We start from the raw sequence: 19,231 nt of genomic DNA, 5'->3' as shown, positions 1-19,231 counted from the left end.
TGAAAAAAGAACTTTGTTTTGTGGGTGAGATCACTTTGCAGAATCAAGTATATAAGCCATCATTTCTAAAATTTATTTATGTTTATTATTATTATTTTTTTAGTAATCTCTACACCCAATGTGGGGCTTGAATCCACGACCTCAAGATCACGAGTTACATGCTTTGTCAAATGAGCCAGCCAGGCGCCCATATAAGCCATCATTTTTTTCAAACTATGTAAAGAGATGAAATGGACATAAAACAGTGATTTTTTTCTAAATCTAAAAACAACCTTTGCTTTTTCTTTTCACGGTGGTATCCCCACCTACCCTACGTTATTAAAATAACTGATTTGAAGTTAACTTTCATTCTTATCTCTTCTTTATTACTACTTACTTTAATAAAATTTTTAATTGGAGAGTAAACTATTCTAGACACAAAAGTTTTTAAATCAAATTGTAACAGATACGACATAAGATTACCAAACAAATCAAGATCATAGACATGAATACAGAATTTGTACCCTGTGAATTTTTTGAAAAATGCAACTGGCACTTTTTGTAATAGTAGCTCTATCACACAGCCAAACATACTAGGCACATTGCTGTCAGTCTGGTACCTTGCCACTGCAGCTACAACAATTCTGGCTGCTAGTTCCTTGTAATACTCAGTTCGGACAATATTACAGCCATAGTGACGCCGGGCAACATGTTGTGCCTTGGCATATAAAGAACTGATATCTGTAGAAGTCACAGACACTATGCCAAGGTTTCTTATATTTCTGAATGCAGAATCTAGATAGTTCACCGATGTTCCAAAAGGGTCTAGGTGTCTAAAATCAGAAAGAATACAGACATATTTAAAATCATACTAGTAATCAAAATGGTACCATTGTCATTATGTCTAATGATAAAATTCCATGGATTCAAAAGTATTTTACAAATCTATCTAAAACATATAATTCTGTTTTTAAATTATGTAAGAAAATGATCATATGATATGTTAGACATATAAAAATCAATCAGTTTTAGAGAAAAATTGTCATGCTTAGGAATTTTATTTCAAATGCTAGAAAATGTTCCTACTGCTTTCCTTAGGCCAATGGTAAAAAACTGTATTAATTCAAATAAACAACAACCATCTTAATTTTTAACCCCTCCAACACCCGCCCCCCCCCCCCCCCCAATCCAGGCCAGTTTAGAAAGTGACACAGCAAAGTTTTTCACTTACATGAAATCAAAGGATCTCAAATGCATTAGTACATTGGCATCCATTTTGGTCACCTTAATGTTACCAAGATTTTCTTCTCCTTCTTCAAGAATATCATCACTCTCTTCCTTTTCCTTACTGTCTACCACCACTTTCAACTTGTTTAAATGGCAATTTTCCTGAATCAGTGTCACAGAGTTCTCATTCAAGTCATTAATTGTAACCTTAACTGCATTTCCGAGATGTTTTGCCCATTGTAATCCCATTATCCCTTAGGAAAAATTTGAAGGAAAATGAATTAAAAAAAATTTTTTTTTAACATTTATTCATTTTTGAGAGAGAGAGAGAGAGACAGAGTGCGAGTGGGGGAGGGGCAGAGAGAAAGGGACACACAGAATCCAAAGCAGGCTCCAGGCTCTGAGCTATTAGCACAGAACCCAACACGGGGCTCGAACCCACAAACCATGAGATCATGACCCGAGTTGAAGTCAGATGCTTAACTGAATGAGCCACCCAGGTGCCCCAGAAAATGAATTTTTTAAATTAATTAAAGAATAAAAACACTATATAATAATAAAGTACATACTCCTTTATAAAAACAAAAACACGTTTCAAAATCTTAGTATTTTCATACATAACTTTTTCTACTTACTCACTACAAAGCCTCTGAAGAAAAGTAACCACACACAAAAAATGTGTTGAACAGATTTCCATTAATAATTCTTCCAAAACTTTTCTATAATCCAGATTCAAATAAAATTTTTGTTTGTTCTTTATTATGGGGAATAGGTTTTCTTTTTTAAAATTTCTTATAATGGAATGCTTTTTTCAAACTAAATCTTACAGAGAAAGCCAACATACAATGTAAGAGTGGAGTTACTCTGCTTGGTGGGTGGGAAGTTGGAACTCCTCCCACTGCTAAAGTTTACCTAATGCACCAAAATATGAAAACAACTTTACTGGACCAATATTTTTCCAAAACTGCACAATAGCATCACTGTGAATTGAAGAGAACAACTTTGTATATGTAAGCAAAGATCAAGAATTCAGACCAAGAAAGCCTCTTCTCATAGGCTCTCTATACCTACTGGATTAGAGTCAGAGGGGACATTCATTACAAAGGAGATGGTGACACCGGCCCAGCCACTATGGATTAGAAAACCCCCATGTACTAAAAGTATAGACCAGCTTTTCCATACATGTGCCTCATAAATGTAAATATTTAACATCTACTATGCACTATGGTCTTTACAAAAATTTTCATATTCTCATAACAAGCTTGTGAAATAAGTTCTGATATTCACATTTTAGAGATGGGGAAGCATGCAGACTAACTGCTATGAACGGATATAAATTTACAAAGGAACATAAAAGAAAGGACTGAAAAGATCTTCCCCAAACATTAGCTTTAATGATTTCAGGTGAAAAAAAGAGTAGTTCATTTCAGTATTATTTACAATAGCCAAGACATGGAAACAACCTGTGTCCACTGATGGATAAAGAAAATGTGATATACACACACACATATACACCCACAATAAAATACTATTTGGCCATAAAAAAGAAGGAAATCCTGTCTTTTGTGACACCATGGATCAACTGTGGGGGCGCTATGTTAAGTGAAAGAGAGAAAAACAAACATTGTATGATTTCACTTATATGTGGAATCTAAAAATACCAAACTCATAGAAACAGAGATCAGATTTGTGGTTGCCAGAGTTGGGGGCAGAGGGTGGAAGAATTGGATGAAGGTGGTCAAGAGTCCAAAGAAGACACACAAATGGCCAAGAGACACATCAAAACATGCTCAACATCACTAATCACGAGTAAAAGGCAAATAAAAATGAAGTATCACCCTTACACCTGTAAGAATGGCTAGAATCAAAAAAATCAAGATAAGTGTTGGTGAGGGTGCAGAGAAAAAGAAACCCTCATGCACTGTGGGTGGAAATGTAAATTGCTGCAGTCACTGTGGGAAACAGTATGGAAATTCTTCAAAAAAATAACAGAATTACTACATGAGCCAGTAATTCCACTACTGACTATTTACCCAAAGAAAATGTAAACACATTCAAAAAAATATATGCATGCATCCCTATGTTTACTGTGGCATTTTTTATAATAGTTAAGATATAAAAGCAACCCAAGTATCCACTGATAGAATAAAAATGGGGTATATATACAATGGAATACCTTTCAACCATAAAAAAGAATGAAATATTGCCATCTGCAACAACACAGATGGACTTAGAGAGTATAATGTTAAGTGAAACAGACAGGCAAAGATAAATACCAAGATTTCACTCATACGTGGAATTTAAGAAACAAAACAAACAAAGGGAAAAAAAGAGACAAACAAAACAACAGACTCTTAAATACAGAGAACAAATTGGTAGTCACCAGAAGGGAGCTGGGTAAGGGGATGAGTGAAATAGATAAAATGTAAAAAAAAAAAAAAAAAAAAAAAGAAAGGAAAAAAAAAAAAAAGAAAAAGAAAAAAGTAAAGGGTTATGTACAAGGGAAAATGCTGAAAACTAAATTTGGAAAAGTAGGTTGGGATCAGATTATGCAAGATATTAAATTGCTTTTAACCACTACTTTTCCCTGTGAAGAGGAACTTGAAAAGGAGAGCTAACTCACGCTTTCATCCTTTTATTACAAACTTCCCAAGAATATACTCCTCTAACCTTTATTTTTTTTTTAAATTTTTTTTTCAACGTTTATTTATTTTTGGGACTGAGAGAGACAGAGCATGAACGGGCGAGGGGCAGAGAGAGAGGGAGACACAGAATCAGAAACAGGCTCCAGGCTCTGAGCCATCAGCCCAGAGCCCGACGCGGGGCTCGAACTCACTGACGGCAAGATCGTGACCTGGCTGAAGTCGGACGCTTAACCGACTGCGCCACCCAGGCGCCCCTCCTCTAACCTTTAAAAAGAAAGACTTGGATTAGGTACAGGTGGCTTCTTAGAAATTTTCTACTCTTCCATGATTGTTTCTTTACTGTTAAGTTCTTTTAGGAAAATGTTCTCCATCTTTAAAATTTCACCTTACCCCACTGCCTAATGACTAGGCAATTTATCACATCACAAAAAAAGAGAGACAACCAAACATCAAATACTTCCTAATTGCAGTAAACAAGTATTCTTGAAAAAAAAAAAATCCTATTTGAATCTGATCAAACCTGAAGATTCAACTACCAATATACAGAAATACTGGAGATAATTACCAATATACAGAAATACTGGAGATAACTACCAGTATACAGAAATACTAGAGATAAAGAAACAGGTTTTATGAGCTATGAAGATACCATCAGCAAAAATCTAGACTCTGGAAAAGACAGTAGACATATAGACAAGCTGTATGTCAACAAATAATCATCACACACGCAAACAAAATGATGGAAATGAATACAGAGCAAAAGGACACTTAGATATCTCAAACAATGAAAATGCATAGTCTTCATCTGAATTCCTACTTGATTTTTTAAGAAACTGTGAGAGCCTAGCTCTAGCTATGTTTAGCATAGCTAAACATTTGATGATATCAATGTGTGATAATGGTATCAAGGTTTTATTTTTGTAAAGTCCTTATCTTTTAGAGATCCAACTGAAATATTTACAGATAAAATGACGTATTTGTAATCTGTTTCAAAGTAATAGGGATGAAAGATGGTGGAGGAGGTATAAGGGTAAGTGCATGAGATACATATACACGAACAAGCATAAGTTGATAATTTTTGAAGTGAGTGACAGATACACTGGGATTCATTTATTATACTCTACTTTTGTATACATTTGAAATTTTTCCACAATAAAAATATTTACCTTGGGTCTTTACTTTTTATGTAAAAATATTCTGCTAGATACAATATCCATATAAATTTTCCAAGAAAAGATACTGCATAAATCTGTTAATTAAAGTGGGATCCAAAAAAAGCTTCATTACTTACCAGTGGCTCCAAAGGCATCTAGACATTCCAAAGGTTTTCGTTCCTTGGCCAAAGCAGCCAATGTACAAAATATTAGCTGTCTAGAAAAAAGTATAATAATCTGAAATAATCTTACTGCATCATGGCTTCATCACTCTAGATTTTATTTAAGAATAGTAAGAATTAGGGTTCCTATTTACTATACAAACTATTTTTAAAGAAGACGTAGTAACATATTCTTTACCTAGTAGTACAAGAACTAAACATGTGTGAAATTAAACTATCAATCTAACTGGGTTCTATAAACAAGCATTCACCATGAATAATGGTTTCATAAATAAAACTTGCCCACTAAAGCACCAGCCTGTTCATTAATTATATAAAGGCAGGCCTATTTTACTGAGAAAGAAATTAGTTTGGTAGGAAAAAAAGAAAACAATCATTCTGAAAAATACTAAAACAGATGATTTTCATTCTGTACCCAGTTTTAAATTTCAATATATTAGAACATAAAAAGAAGGTCACATTTGTAATCATTTGAAACATCCCATAACCCTTTTTTCAATTCATCTTACCGATTTAGTTTCATTTTGGGATTAAAATAGGAATCTGTTTTTTGAGGTATAGAATAGTTAGGACAAACTTGTACATCTGTGTCTGCCTCTTTCAAAATTTCATTAGGTGGTTTAGCAGCAGAAGCTAAGATGAAAAACAAAGATTTCCAGTGAAATACAAAATAATTCTAAGTATCTAAAACAATATACATTAAAAGAAATAACTTTCCTTTATAATACTTTGTTAATGTAATTAACCGGGCAGATATCAAAGAAGAAAAACCCTAAACTGATCTATCTGTTCAGTACTTCTGTAGGAAAGAGTAGCATTCAATTAAGTATTTGGGCAATTAAAGTTTAAGTTAAAATCTTATCTGCCTAGAACATAATACATCTATATTATGAAACCTAGTTAAGAACAATTAACCTAACATAAAACCATTATAAAAATTCTAAAATATGTTTATTATTCATCAAACTACTATGCTGCATTTACATAGGTTGGCTGTTAAACATATCTTACTGTGGTATAACTGTTATAAAATTAGTATCTCTGTATGGTTTCATTCCATTAGCTATCATGGATGACTAAGAATCACTATACTTCCTGAGCATGCTAGATTTCAGAACTTTTTTTTTAATGTTTATTTATTTTTGAGAGAGAGATACACACAGAGCACAAGCAGGGAGGGACAGAGAGAGGGGAAGACACAGAATGGGAAACAGGCTCCAGGCTCTTAGCTGTCAGCACAGAGCCTGATGTGGGGCTCAAACCCGTGAGATCATGACCTGAGCCAAAGTCAGACGCTTAACTAACTGAGCCACCCAGGTGCCCCTTCAGAACACTTTCTTATGATTATAATTTTAAATCACAAATTACATTCAAATGGGTATAAAGTAACAGGAAAAAAAAAGATTCTACATTTAGTATACATTAGAATCATTTAGCTATAAACCCAAATGAAATACTGATATATTTGTGTGGGTATATTTTAAATATTTAAGAAATGAGACATACATATCATGTGTGGGGAAAAATAACCGAGATTCTTTATGTTTGGATTTCTTGATAATATTATGATCAGAATGTTAACTACATGGCAACTATATCTCTTTCCTTTTTTTTTTTTTTTTTTTTTTAGAGACAGAGAAAGCACTAGCAGTGGAGAGCAGCAGAGTGCAGAGGAAGAGAGAGAGAGAGAGAGAGAGAGAGAGAGAGAATCTTAAGCAGGCTACATACTCAGCAAAGAGACCAACCCTGGGCTTGATCCTGCAAGCCTGGGATCACGACCTGAGCCAAAATCAAGAGACAGATGCTCAACTGACTGAGCAACCCAGCCGCCCCCATATTTCTTTTTTTACAGTGCCAAATCATTGTAACCTTTCCTAGTGTTGCATTATATATTCTACGCCTACCTAAGTGGCATGTGACATATTTCACACGATCAGCCTTTCTCAAACCAGATTCTATTAGAAAATTAAGCTCTACAGAAAATTATTTTTTTCAATTCTTAAAAGGTACATAGTACCATTTTAGATGTGTAGGAGAGAAGTTAATTCATTACATACAATGGATGCCGTAGGGCATGATGTCTTAATTAATCTTAATTTTGAGAAGGGCTGCCTCAGTAATAATAACCTATTAATAACCTGATAGCACTTCAGGATAATAAATGATCTTTATATCACTCTATTTCCTTTTTCCAGTGTTTTTCAACAGTAAGTATAACATAGTTATCTATAATCTTTCATTAAGATACCTGTATTTACTTTGGCATCGATCAGTTAAATGTTATGAGGAGCCTCACAGAAAGAAAAGAAACCTGAAGTCATGGATTAGTAGTCAATTAAATGGTGAAGTCACTATATTTTATCTACTTGATGTCTGAAAATAATAACTGGACCATTATTTAAGAATTTACCTATTAATATATTGCTCAACTTACCAGCAATATACCTGGATTTCGTCTCTCCTTTATTCACATGTCGCCTAACATGTCCCAGCATATCGGTCCTTCTGGTGATTGTTGCTGAACAAATGATACAATGATAATGGGCGCCCATTTTACTGGATATCTATCAAACAGAGTATTTAATTTAAATATACAGGTAAGTTACTAAAACAATGAAACAGAAGTTTATTTAAGATTGCAAATTTAAGTATGTTAGCATATCTTGGGTTTAATGGTAGAGAAGAGAGTATTAATATTGCCACGGGACTTTGAAGGGATCTTTATTTCCTTATCTATATTTACATACGATTTTTACTTACTTTATAATAGACCACTGATTTAATTTGTTTTGTTCATTCATTCTAATCAGCAAATAACTACCCTATTTTCTATAAGTAGCACTTACAAATGGTATAACATTAGCAGCGCTGTGCTGGTAGATGTTTAACAATTGTTCTCCAGGAAAATAAAGCCCTGACTTATAGTGTTTGCTGCTTTCTGTGGCATATATACTCTATCATGGCCAATTTCAAACTATAATTGTTGCAGATTTCAAGCTACTCATATGCTATCACTAAATGTGAATTTGGGAAGAGATAGATAATATCATACTAGAAAACATGGCTACCAGGTGGATAATACAAAAATGTAGTAAAATAATTAGGAAGTGATGAGATTTGAATATTATCACCTTTGTAATATATTCACCTTAAAGTTTATACAATTTAATTTTTAATAATGGCCATATTTAACAATCAGCTTTCAATATTTCTAGAAATTTCAGTTAGTTTCAGCACATCACAAAATGTTAGAGACATTATAAGTCTTGGGGCACTTGGCTGGCTCAGTTGGTGGAATGTGCGACTCTTAATCTCAGGGTTGTGAGTTCGAGCCCCACGCTGGGTATAGAGATTACTTAAATCTTAAAAAAAGACTTTTTTTTAAAAGTCTATTTGTCCAAGTAAAAAATTCTCACTTGAAAATTTCTTTAAAATTTAGTTGAGAATAAAAAGACTACTCCACTGGCTTTTTCCTAGTTTTGATGACTTTTACTCTTAGACCTTTTAAGATCTTAGATCCTATTTACTTGGGATCAAACAGCAAGTTGAGAACACTGCAGAGTTCCTTATGGTACTGTGGTTATCATATTCAAAATGTCCTGGATAAGGCCGATGGGCCAAGCATTGTCCTAATTACTATGTAAGAAATTTTTGGGTTTTTTCTCCCCAGCACTTTACTCTTTTTAGTGACATGAAAAAAAATTAATAACGAGGCCTCATTAAGCTAGTATTCACTCAAGATAGCAGCACTAAAAAATATTATGTAATTTGTATTCCCCAAAATTCACATCTGTGCTAAAAATGAACACATGTACTTTTTAAAGAATTATTAAGATTTCAGAAAGATTCTTGATACTGTCCTTTGACAAATTAAAAGTATAGAGAAGATAAATATGAATTGACACAAAGATACTTACTAAGTCACAGAAATTGAAGGCTTTTATTCCAGAATCAAAATTTATTACAAAAGAAAAAATTTACTTTTTATTTAAATTCTCCATTCCAAAATTAGTAAATAGGGCAATTTCCCTTTTGAACATAAGAAAACAGTTTCTCTGACTAAAATTTAAAATTATAAAATGAAAAGTTCAATACAGCAACTCTTTTTTCCATATAGTTCATATTTTTCCTGCTAGGATAATCTGAAAGCACTCAGATACAAAATCTTAAAGTAAACCTCATTGCCAAATATGCCCATAGCCTTAGAGCAAGTAAAAATTGTGCTTTCTTTAAAGAGGGCAAAATTTAAAAATAAATCTAACATCTGATTACCTGTTCTCCAATAATGTTTGGTTTCACTGGTCGACAAGGTAAGTGACAGATGCACATCCTGTAACCTAAAGTGAAGAATGGCTGGTTGTCATATCACTGTTCACTAAATAGTCCATTATCATTAAAAATTATTAGCAAATTTTATAAGAATAACTGGAATTCTTCTTGTATTTATAATATTGTAATTTATTTGAATGAGACTGTTAGTTTTAGATATTTGTTATATAAGATATAGCATAAAAGCAAATATATGAGATCCAGGTTTGAATTCTGGTTCTGCCAAGACCGTGCATTGTCTTGGTTAGTTAGCTTCTTTGGGACTCAATTTTCTCATCTATTCTCTGTCATGTTGACTTTTCTTAGGCTTCATCTTCTTTGCCTCATGCTACATTTGCCATTACATAGCCTCTTCTTCCATTGATGATACGGCACTTAGTTCTCTCCCACCCTTCTTAATCTTCTTCACAGCTCCTCTTCCCTCTGTTATACTCTAAAATGCAGACTTTCTGTAGGCTTGCTCTGCTACATGACTGTTTTCCCTCGTTTCCTTGGTAATTTTAATGCCTTTTATGACTGCAACTATCTCCACTGGGGGAAGGAATTCCAAATTCTAGCTGTAGTTACTAACTCCTTACTGAAGGCCAGATCTCTATTTCTAATTGCCTATTGAGGATGTATGCCTGGGTTATCAGGTCAGCATTTCAAAATCTACTGTCATGGACTATAAATATATCATTTCCCCTTGAACCAGGTCTCTTTTCCACTTTTTAAATGAATGATAATGCCTTCCAGTTGCTCCTAACTTTAAGTGATATCCAACTCCTTTCTTCTCATTCCTTACATCTAATCGTTTCTCTTACTTGTACATACATTTCCGGACTCAGCAACTTCTTTTTTTCCACTGATATGTACTCCTATGGTTATCCCATCCAGTCATATAGCTTTAAATACTATTTGTAGCCTGACAATTCCCAAACTTGTATCTCTAGCCCAGACCTTTCCCCCAAACCCGAGATTCATATCTGGACAAGCTACTGACATCTCCAGCAGATGCATCTAAACCTTTGCATGCCTAAATCTGCGGTCTTGGCCTTCTTCCCCAGTACCTGGTCCTAATGATGAGGGAGGATGGGGAGAGCTGAGGGCAAAGTGAGGCTAAAAGCACCTCCCCCCCCCCCCACACCTGTATGATATTCCTTGGACACTCCTGGCTACCCAAAAAAACAAATGGTCAAACTGATTAAGTCTCCACCAGTTTACTAGAAAAAGGCAATCCCATCAATAAACCAGAGTACAGGAACTCTCTACAGTCTTAATGTCTTGCTGGAGGGAAAAACAACTTTAGCTTAACTACAGCTAGGCCTCCAATAAGCCTTTAGCATGTGAAAGTCTCTTTGGAAATTCCCCCTTGATTCTATCTCCCCCACCCCCTCTGTAAACTAGTTACCCCCCACACTTATAGTACAGCTCTTCCTGCCCACATGTCCTGTCCTCATGCTTTAATAAAATCACCTTTTTATACCAAAGACGTCTTCAAGAATTCTTTCTTGGCCATCGGCTCTGGACCACCAGAACCGGCTCTGGACCACCGCCATTCTTGGCTTTTTTCTCCCTCACATCTCACTTCTATCCCTTTGAGAGGTCTTGATGCTTCTACCTTAAACATATTTGTCAACTACTTTGAGACCTGCTTGCTAGGACAAAAACTATGACACTCGCCATCTACCAGATCACCATGTGAAAAAACCCAACTTAATGTACTTAAGAGAGTAAAGAAATACCACGAGCCATTTACCAGAATAACTTGAAGGAGGAAGACTAAACCTAATGGTTAAACAATGGCTTAAATAAAGAATACAAAAGAGACCTTTTTAATTAAAATGAGACATTTCTCTTTTTTGATAAAAAGTCAACATGATTTACTACACATTCTTATGTATAATTAAACATAAAAGACAGGATGGCTTCTGAATTAAGTCTCTAATTCCTTCTTCCCTAAGGAACCAGTGAGAACCTTGTACCAGTTCCACTAAGAAAATAGTTCTGGCTTCTTTTCTGGGTGTCTCATACTGGCTATTTCATCCGGTTTGGTTCAAACTCCAGATAACCACACTTAATAACACCTATACTCACAAAATCATATTCAAATGTAAATATACATATGCTTAAGACTGATATTTAGGGCTTTGGGGGGGTATTTTTGGTTTTTATCCAAATATAGTATCACAAAATCTTCCATATATACTGTATTCAATTGCAGTTTATCATGGAAATCCTTCCAAGTAAGCTAGTACTCATCTAACACATACTTTTTACAATGCCTGCATAATATGTCATGGCACTTATGTACCATAATGTATTCAACCATTCCTTTTATTTTAGTTTCAAGTTTTTGTCACTAAGTACAAGCTGCAATAAATATTCTTGTATATCTATTCTTGCCTATTGGTTCTTTTACTCCCAAAGGAGGGAGTGCCTGGGAGATATATACATTTTAAATTTTAAAAATGTTGCCAGATCTCTTTCCAAAAATGGTATAATTCACATAATTCACTCCAAAATCTAATAATAATTCATTATACTTAGGAAATCTTTTAACTCGATAAAACCTCAATTTTTAAAAATGTTTATTTATTTTACAGAACAAGGGGGGGTGGGGCAGAGAGAGAGAATCCCAAGCAGACTCCGCACTGTCAGTGCAGAGCCTGATGTGGGGCTCAAATCAACGAACTGTGAGATCATGACCTGAGCCAAAACCAAGAGCCAGACGGTTAACCAACTGAGCCACCCAGGCACCCCTAAGATCTCATTTTTTTGTCCTTCAACTTTATTCTTTATATGAGCCCTCTTGTTAAATTTAGTCCCCCAAATTATGTCATTTTTGTCATTATCACAATTGGTATCTTTTTCCTAATTTCCATTTATCTAGAGTAGAGAAAGGCAATGATTTCAAATATTTATCTTATATCCCACTACCATTCTACATACTCTAATTAACTCTAGTTTTTTTAAGCTATCAGCAGAAAAAAGATATTGTCTTCTCTTTTCCAATACTTACATATTTTATTTCGTTTTACAATCATTATACCTTCAAAAGAATGTGTCAAACGGTAGTCGTTCAACAAGTTATGGGGACCCCCCAGGGCCAAGCAAAGTACCCAGTGTAGAACAGATGCTTAATAAATGTTTGCTAAACTAAACTACACTTGCAACATACATCTTGTTGCCAGAGAGCTACATGGCCTTTTATTAATAAACACGTTAAAAGAGGGTCATTAAATCCCTCAGAAATTTTAAGTGGAAAATATTTGATTATGTTCACAATAAAATTTCAAAACTGGTACTGAATCTTGAATTTCATTTATGTTTAGCAAGCATAAAACTACTAACCTTCAAATTCAACCGAGACTTTCCAGTGTAAATTTTGAAGGTGACGACGAAGCTTATGGCTATTACAAGCTCTGAATTTTTCCTTAGGGCACAATGGACAAGACTGTTTGTTTCCTGGCCAAAAAAAACAAAAAACAAACAAAACAAAACAAAACAAAAAACCAATAAAGCACAGAATATACTAGCTACTAATACCTTGACTTAGCTACAAAAGAAGTCATAGGGGACTCCCTCCACACAACACATACACTTCTTAGATAATGTCTATGTTAACGTTAGGGAGAAGTCATCTCTGCCTCACCAGGTAGTTAACAATAACTGTATTAGCACATGGTCAGTGATTGATTTTTTACCCTAAAACTCTCCTCTCTGTGGCTGATATCCTTGTTGCCCTTGGGAACACAGAGAATGAGAAAGTGATGAACTACATGAGATCCCTCCAGCCAAAATGCCTGCCAGGGAGAGAATCAGGGGCAGCACTTGTCACACTCCCAGAGAGGTAGGAGCTGGGCAGGAAGCATAAGCACCTGCTGTGGCATTCCACTCTGGGCAGCAACAAAAACAGTTAACAGGTGGAGTCAGAAAAGCGGGAGGAGTGGAAGGAGTACATGGGATCCAAAATAACTGCCATTCTGGGACAGGGAGCATAGTTAGAACCTGCTGTATCCTATTTGAGAATTTGTTAAATTCTTCCTTCTTTATTAATGAAAAGATATGGATCATAAAAAATACAAGTCTTATTTAATTAGAGATGTAACAGATCTCAAATATAAACTTTGATAGGGACAAAAAAACTAAAATCTCAAATTCAGGTTTAAAGCAATAAAAATATACAGAAATCATCAGTGACTTATTTTTTAAATCCATATAGCACACTGCAGGTATAGGCAAAATTAATTTTTCAATATGTTCTGCCTACTTCAAAAACCCATGAAGTGATACTGAGGACAGAATTCAAGCACTAAGGATGGCGAAGCAGAAAGAGAGGAGCTTGAGGCAGTGACAGCAATGAGGAATTCTTGCACCAGCCCTAAAAATTCCCCACCGTGGGACTTCTTTTACATGACATAATATAAGCCTTTCTATTACATAAGGCACGATTTCTTGGGATTTCCGTTACTCATAGCCAAATGCAATTCCTAACTTATAGAATGGACAGCACTTATATATCATGAAATTATAATTTCCTCGAGGAGCAATGAACAACTTATTCCCATAACACCTGTGCATGTAGAAGGCTACCAATTTCCTGAATGAAAACATTTTATTACTGCTCTAGTTCAATGGCAATAAACAAGTCTATTTTCAGCAATTTTTCATGAGTTGAAATTCTGATATAAATCAGACATTAAGGGAGACAAACCCCTCCAAATATGGAAGTACCTGCATCAAGATTATCTGAGTTCAACGAACTGGCAGAGTCAAAATCCCCTTCAGTTACGAAAGCTAACTTCTCTAGATCAGCAAGCTGCCTTTGAATTGAGATGTGTCTCTCTGAAAGGAAATTTTAAGAGTTAGAAGATTATGTTTTAACAATCTGAATTCCGGTTATTTGATCTCGTCAACAGACTCCGACACTTGTATTTCCTGTAGCATGGCGTCCTGGTGCCTAGATGGGGAATACTGCTGCAACTCAGCTTATGTATGACAAGCGTGCCTCAGATTGCAAAAAGTTGGGTAAAAAAATGCCACTGTGTAACTTCACACCTTTAAACTTTAATTATTCAATATAATTCTACAAAAAATGTTTTTACGCTGAACAAAATGCTGAAGAAACATAAGCCATCTCCCCTATCTTTATAAAGAAATTTCAACCAGGTGGAAGTCATATTAATATGTTAACCAACTATAACACAAGGCAGAATGAAATGAATACTGAGGTAAAGGTACTATGATGTGGGCATACATAGGAAGGGGGAATTAATTCCAATGACTGCCTCTGGGAATGTCTTCACTGAAGAGGTGGCATTTGACTGAGATGTAAGGTATGCACAGAATTTCAATAAGCAGAGATTTGGTGGCTGCCCTTATAAACTGAAGTAACCTCATCAACAAAGGCACAGGATGTGAAAAAAAAGAAAAAAAATACAGCCACCTCTATCCCGCCCCTGGCTGGAATGTAGTATGTCTGGAGAATGGGGTTGGTAGGAGAACAAGCAGTCAAAAATGTATAAAGATGATGGAAGAACATAAATTCTATGAAAGCTAGGCTGGACTTTCATCTTCAGTTAATTGTGAAGTCTGGATGATTTTGAGGAAGTGAATGATATGATCTGAATGCATTTAAGGAGGTTATCTCTGGCTGTAGAACCTAAGACAGTAATGAAGTGAGAATTAGCAATGGAAAGGTACAGAATAGATGGTTATAAGAAAAAAAAAAAAAACCAGAGAACTTTGGATTTGAGAAATAACTGTGAATGAAAAGTAAGTTCAAGAATGATTCTAAAAAGATTTTAAGTTTATATAGTTGAGAATAATGGTACCATTAACCAATGAAGGAAGAGGAAAATATTTTGGGTAGAAAAGGAAAGGAGAAAAGGGAATTTAGTTTTTGACATAGTGTGTTTGAGGTAATACCAGTATTCATATTCGAGTTTAGTTTATGCGGTTGAACTGTTTTTGGAGCTCAAGAGGGATATAAATCATAAATACGCGTAAGGTGAAACTAGGAGCTTAAGAAAGCCCAAGGAAAAAAACATTGTGAAAAAAGAGAAGAAAAAGGGCAAAGTCCAGCCCCAGTAACACATTTTTAGGTTTCTCAAACATTATACATTCTTCAAATGTCATACTTGTAAACTTTGGAATATATGAATAAATCTTACCCAAGATTATTACCCAAAGATGCATTACCCAAAGCTGCTGTGAACACTCTGCTGATTAGTATAAATAGATGCAATTTGGAAATGAGGTATGGAGAGATGCAGGTAACATAAGAGACACTAAGGAAAAACAATCAGGAGGGTAGATTCAAAAAGAATAAATGATAAGGAGAATCAAGATAAGATAGAAGCCAAGAGAAAAGAGAATGTAAAAGACAAATGTTCAACACTAAGTATCACAAATAGTTGCATAGACCAATAAAAGACCACTGGATTTAGTATTAGCAGGTCTCCAGTGACCTTTACAAAAAAGGTTCAGTGAGGTGTTGTGGAATACAATGGGACTAGAAAAAAAACACAAAATATAGAAAACCATATAGATTATTTCTTTCAAAAAAGGTGGCAGTATAAAAAAGGAGATAGATGGGACTGTAGTTTTTCTTTTTTTTTTTTTTTAAGGAGAGACTTGAATATACATATCTCCAAGGAAAGTAATATTTACTAAGTGGGAGCTTGAAAATACAAATACAAGACTAGGAGATGAAAATTGACAGGAAAAATCCCTAACTAGACAGAAAACGGTAAACCGTAGGGCTCGCTAATAGTCATTATACAATTAGGTTATACAATTTAGAACCTTAAGCCTTTTAAATTCTGTTCTTGTCATTGCTACCTTCCTGCCTATTCCTCTCCAAGCTTCACTCCCACTTCTTTTTTTTTTTTTTTTTTAACTCTTCAGTATAATTTGTGCCCTTATTTGTCTCCTCCACAAATAAGCAGTAAGAAGGCAGGGGCTATGCCTTACTCAGTTTTGTAATGGCTACGTGCCTAATACAATATCTTGCACACAGCAGGCACTACAGTTTGTTAAATATTTTTTAAAAATCATTAGTCAATTTTAGATGCAGTAGCATACTAAAGTCAGTAATTTTGGAATTCAATTCAGCACCATCAGATATTCCTACTCAAATTTATTAAAAGACAAATTTTTACTTCATTTTTAAAAGAGAAAAAGAGCAACGTATGTTATTGGTTAACTTATTACACTAGGTACTGTTCAAGTGACTTTATGAAGAGAAAATTTCTATAAATAGGCAAATTTTTTTTCCCATTTGAGCAAAATCTTTTGTTAGATGAGACAGTAAGATTCAGGCAATGAATCCATGTGTATAAACCAATCCATTTCATTTGTAGTCATAAAGGCTTTTGGCTTCCAAAGTTCAAAGATCTGTGTATGTGAAACAAGATATACAGTACTATGTAAAGATATGCTTTCTGAAATCTTTCTAAGTAGTATAAAATAAGAGAAAAGGACGTGATAAGTTAGAAGAGAACAATGAAAATTCTTTGGTCCACTATTAGAAAGAACTCTCAAAGATCTGTCTAAAGATTCATGATATGCCTGAAATTACTTTCTGGTTCAAAATAGTAGATATCAGACAATCTGTAGTTAAATCACTCAAACTTTTTCTAACACACTAATAATCCAGAAGTCAATAGGCAAACCTCCTGTTAAACAGATGAATCCAAAACGCTAGGAGGTTATTTTACAACTTCTGTTACTTTTTCCTCATTTTTCAATTCTATTTCAGATGTGTCATCTTCATCCTGCCTACTTAAGACTGATTTCAAATAACTAGACCGTATAAAAATAATTTTTAAAGTGAGATTAATATGTATTTCCAATGCATTTCAGATTTCTAAATCATTATATATTTGTCCCTGTAATCCATTTTCAGGTTTCTCAAACATCATACATTCCTCAAATGACATACTTGTAAATTCTAGAATATATATCTTCCCAAACTATGTTTAAAATATTGTTGCTGGTGGGGAGTTGAAGAAGCATGCATTCCCTAAAGCTGCTGAACCAATTCTGATTAATATAAACAAATCCAACCTGGAGGGGAGGAAGGGAGGCTACTTACTCAGGAAAATGTACCACTCCCAACCCCAGCTGTAGTTGTGGGTGAAGAAGCAACTGTCCTTATCTTGTACCTAGCAGTTCTGATTTAGTATGAGGAGGAGGGGCCTACCAGAGGCACGCTGTCTTTGTCTTTGCTGTGATCAGCTCTACTCTTTATTTAATCTACTATAACAATTTATATATGGCTTTAAAATTGCACAACTCTATTAAACTATAACTATCCAAGTGTTTTATAAACATTAAATTCACAACTGGCCTAGAAGTAGGAAAGAAAATGAATTAATTTAAATCATTTTGTTATAATTCAGATAGAGCATTAAGGGTCAATTTATGGCCCACAAAACAAAACAAAACAAAACAAAACAAAACAAAACCTTTAGACTTTACATTTAAAACATTCATAAGATTCTTGAGTGTTACTCCTTACGGTCCCCTAAATCACCACTTACAAAACATGCACGCACATACAGAAGCACAGTAATAACGGGCTAATAATTTTCAACAGTCGACTTCTGATGGAACTGGAGTACAAAACTCAACTGGCATTTATGTCTGAGGGAAGACATCTGTAATTTAGTCGACCCTTTCTTAAACTACTTATCAGCCTCAAATTCTTTTTGGAAGCAAGGTGCTGAAGAAAATTAAATAATAAAAACTCATCTATTTGTGCGTGTCGAGCATAAAAGCTACTTGACAGCAATGGTTTCTAAATCTGGCAGCTAGGATCTACTACAGTAAACAGGTTGCCTCGGTTACCATGTCACTTTTCGAAGGACTTCGTGAACCATGGCAGACGGGGCTGAGAGGGAAACTACCAAATTAGGTGTAACTTCCTATTTTCCTATCAGAAAAGACCCCCTTTAACGAAAAAGCCCTCAACCTCATCATTTCCTTCTATCTGCAGCACCCCTGGCCTCCACAAATACTCTACCATGATGTCCTCGAGGTTTGTGGAGATGCCTTCTCCCATTCTGTACCCGCTTCACCCACTACACGGGTCCCTCCTTCCTCCCCCCACATCCCTAAACCTGCCTTTCCCCATAAAAACCATCCCAGTGAAGGGCCTCCCCTACTCCCCAGCAAGGCGCACTTTCTCGCTTCTCTTGCGGCAGAAAGATCTGGGCCTCCTGCACTTACTGCTTTCAGCCTCGTCAGGGGCAGAGGCTAGGGACGGGGACAGGGCCGGAGCCTGGGCCAGGGCAGGGGCTGGGGCTGGAGCCGAGGCCGGAGTCGGAGCCGAGTCCGGGGCCGGGGCCGAATCCGGGGCCGGAGCTGGGGTCGGGACCTGGACCTGGGCCACCTCCACCTCCTCCTTCTCCTGGGGTAGCAGCTCCTCCTCCGCCATATTCTCCATAGTTACCGCCTCCGTGCCAGGCCCGCCCGGGGACCAGGAGGGGCTCACGGCGGGGTGAGAGAACTGGCGTGAAAGCCCAGAGGGCTGGATCCAAGGAGTGGGAAAGCAAATGGGGAGGGCTGGATGCGTGCAACAGACAAAAGATGAAGAACCAGTGACCAAATCCTGTCAGCAGAAAAATAAAAAGCCAGAGGCAGCAATTCGCGGTGCCGTCCGCTTCCCTTTCCCCGAGGCTTTACGACGCCACCACAGCCTGCGCAGTAACGTATCGGGGCGGCATCC

At 35.8% G+C, this 19,231-nt stretch overlaps 1 protein-coding gene across 3 annotated transcripts in view; it reads right to left on the bottom strand.

Annotated features, from left to right (window-relative positions):
• TRMT1L (tRNA methyltransferase 1 like) overlaps nucleotides 1–19,200 on the bottom strand; it is a 41,566-nt gene extending 22,366 nt beyond the window's left edge. Inside the window, exons 1-9 of one of the 3 annotated variants that reach the window (XM_030302410.1) lie at nucleotides 18,733–19,200; nucleotides 14,233–14,343; nucleotides 12,850–12,963; nucleotides 9,460–9,524; nucleotides 7,622–7,751; nucleotides 5,697–5,820; nucleotides 5,143–5,222; nucleotides 1,211–1,460; nucleotides 600–812 (exon numbers count right to left, since the gene is read on the bottom strand). In XM_030302410.1, coding sequence (XP_030158270.1) covers nucleotides 600–812; nucleotides 1,211–1,460; nucleotides 5,143–5,222; nucleotides 5,697–5,820; nucleotides 7,622–7,751; nucleotides 9,460–9,524; nucleotides 12,850–12,963; nucleotides 14,233–14,343; nucleotides 18,733–18,949 — 1,304 coding nt within the window. In that variant the 5' untranslated portion in view covers nucleotides 18,950–19,200. Of the gene's footprint in view, nucleotides 1–599; nucleotides 813–1,210; nucleotides 1,461–5,142; nucleotides 5,223–5,696; nucleotides 5,821–7,621; nucleotides 7,752–9,459; nucleotides 9,525–12,849; nucleotides 12,964–14,232; nucleotides 14,344–18,732 lie in introns of those variants that run through there. The other 2 variants (XM_030302412.1, XM_030302413.1) reach the window with 2 other exon arrangements.
• Between the last annotated feature and the right edge of the window lie 31 nt (nucleotides 19,201–19,231).

This window comes from Lynx canadensis, chromosome F1 (genome assembly GCF_007474595.2).
Source record: "Lynx canadensis isolate LIC74 chromosome F1, mLynCan4.pri.v2, whole genome shotgun sequence".
In the NCBI taxonomy this organism is placed as follows: domain Eukaryota; kingdom Metazoa; phylum Chordata; class Mammalia; order Carnivora; family Felidae; genus Lynx; species Lynx canadensis.
The sequence above is the reverse complement of the archived record's forward strand: the minus strand, read 5'-3'. Positions and strand labels throughout refer to the sequence as shown.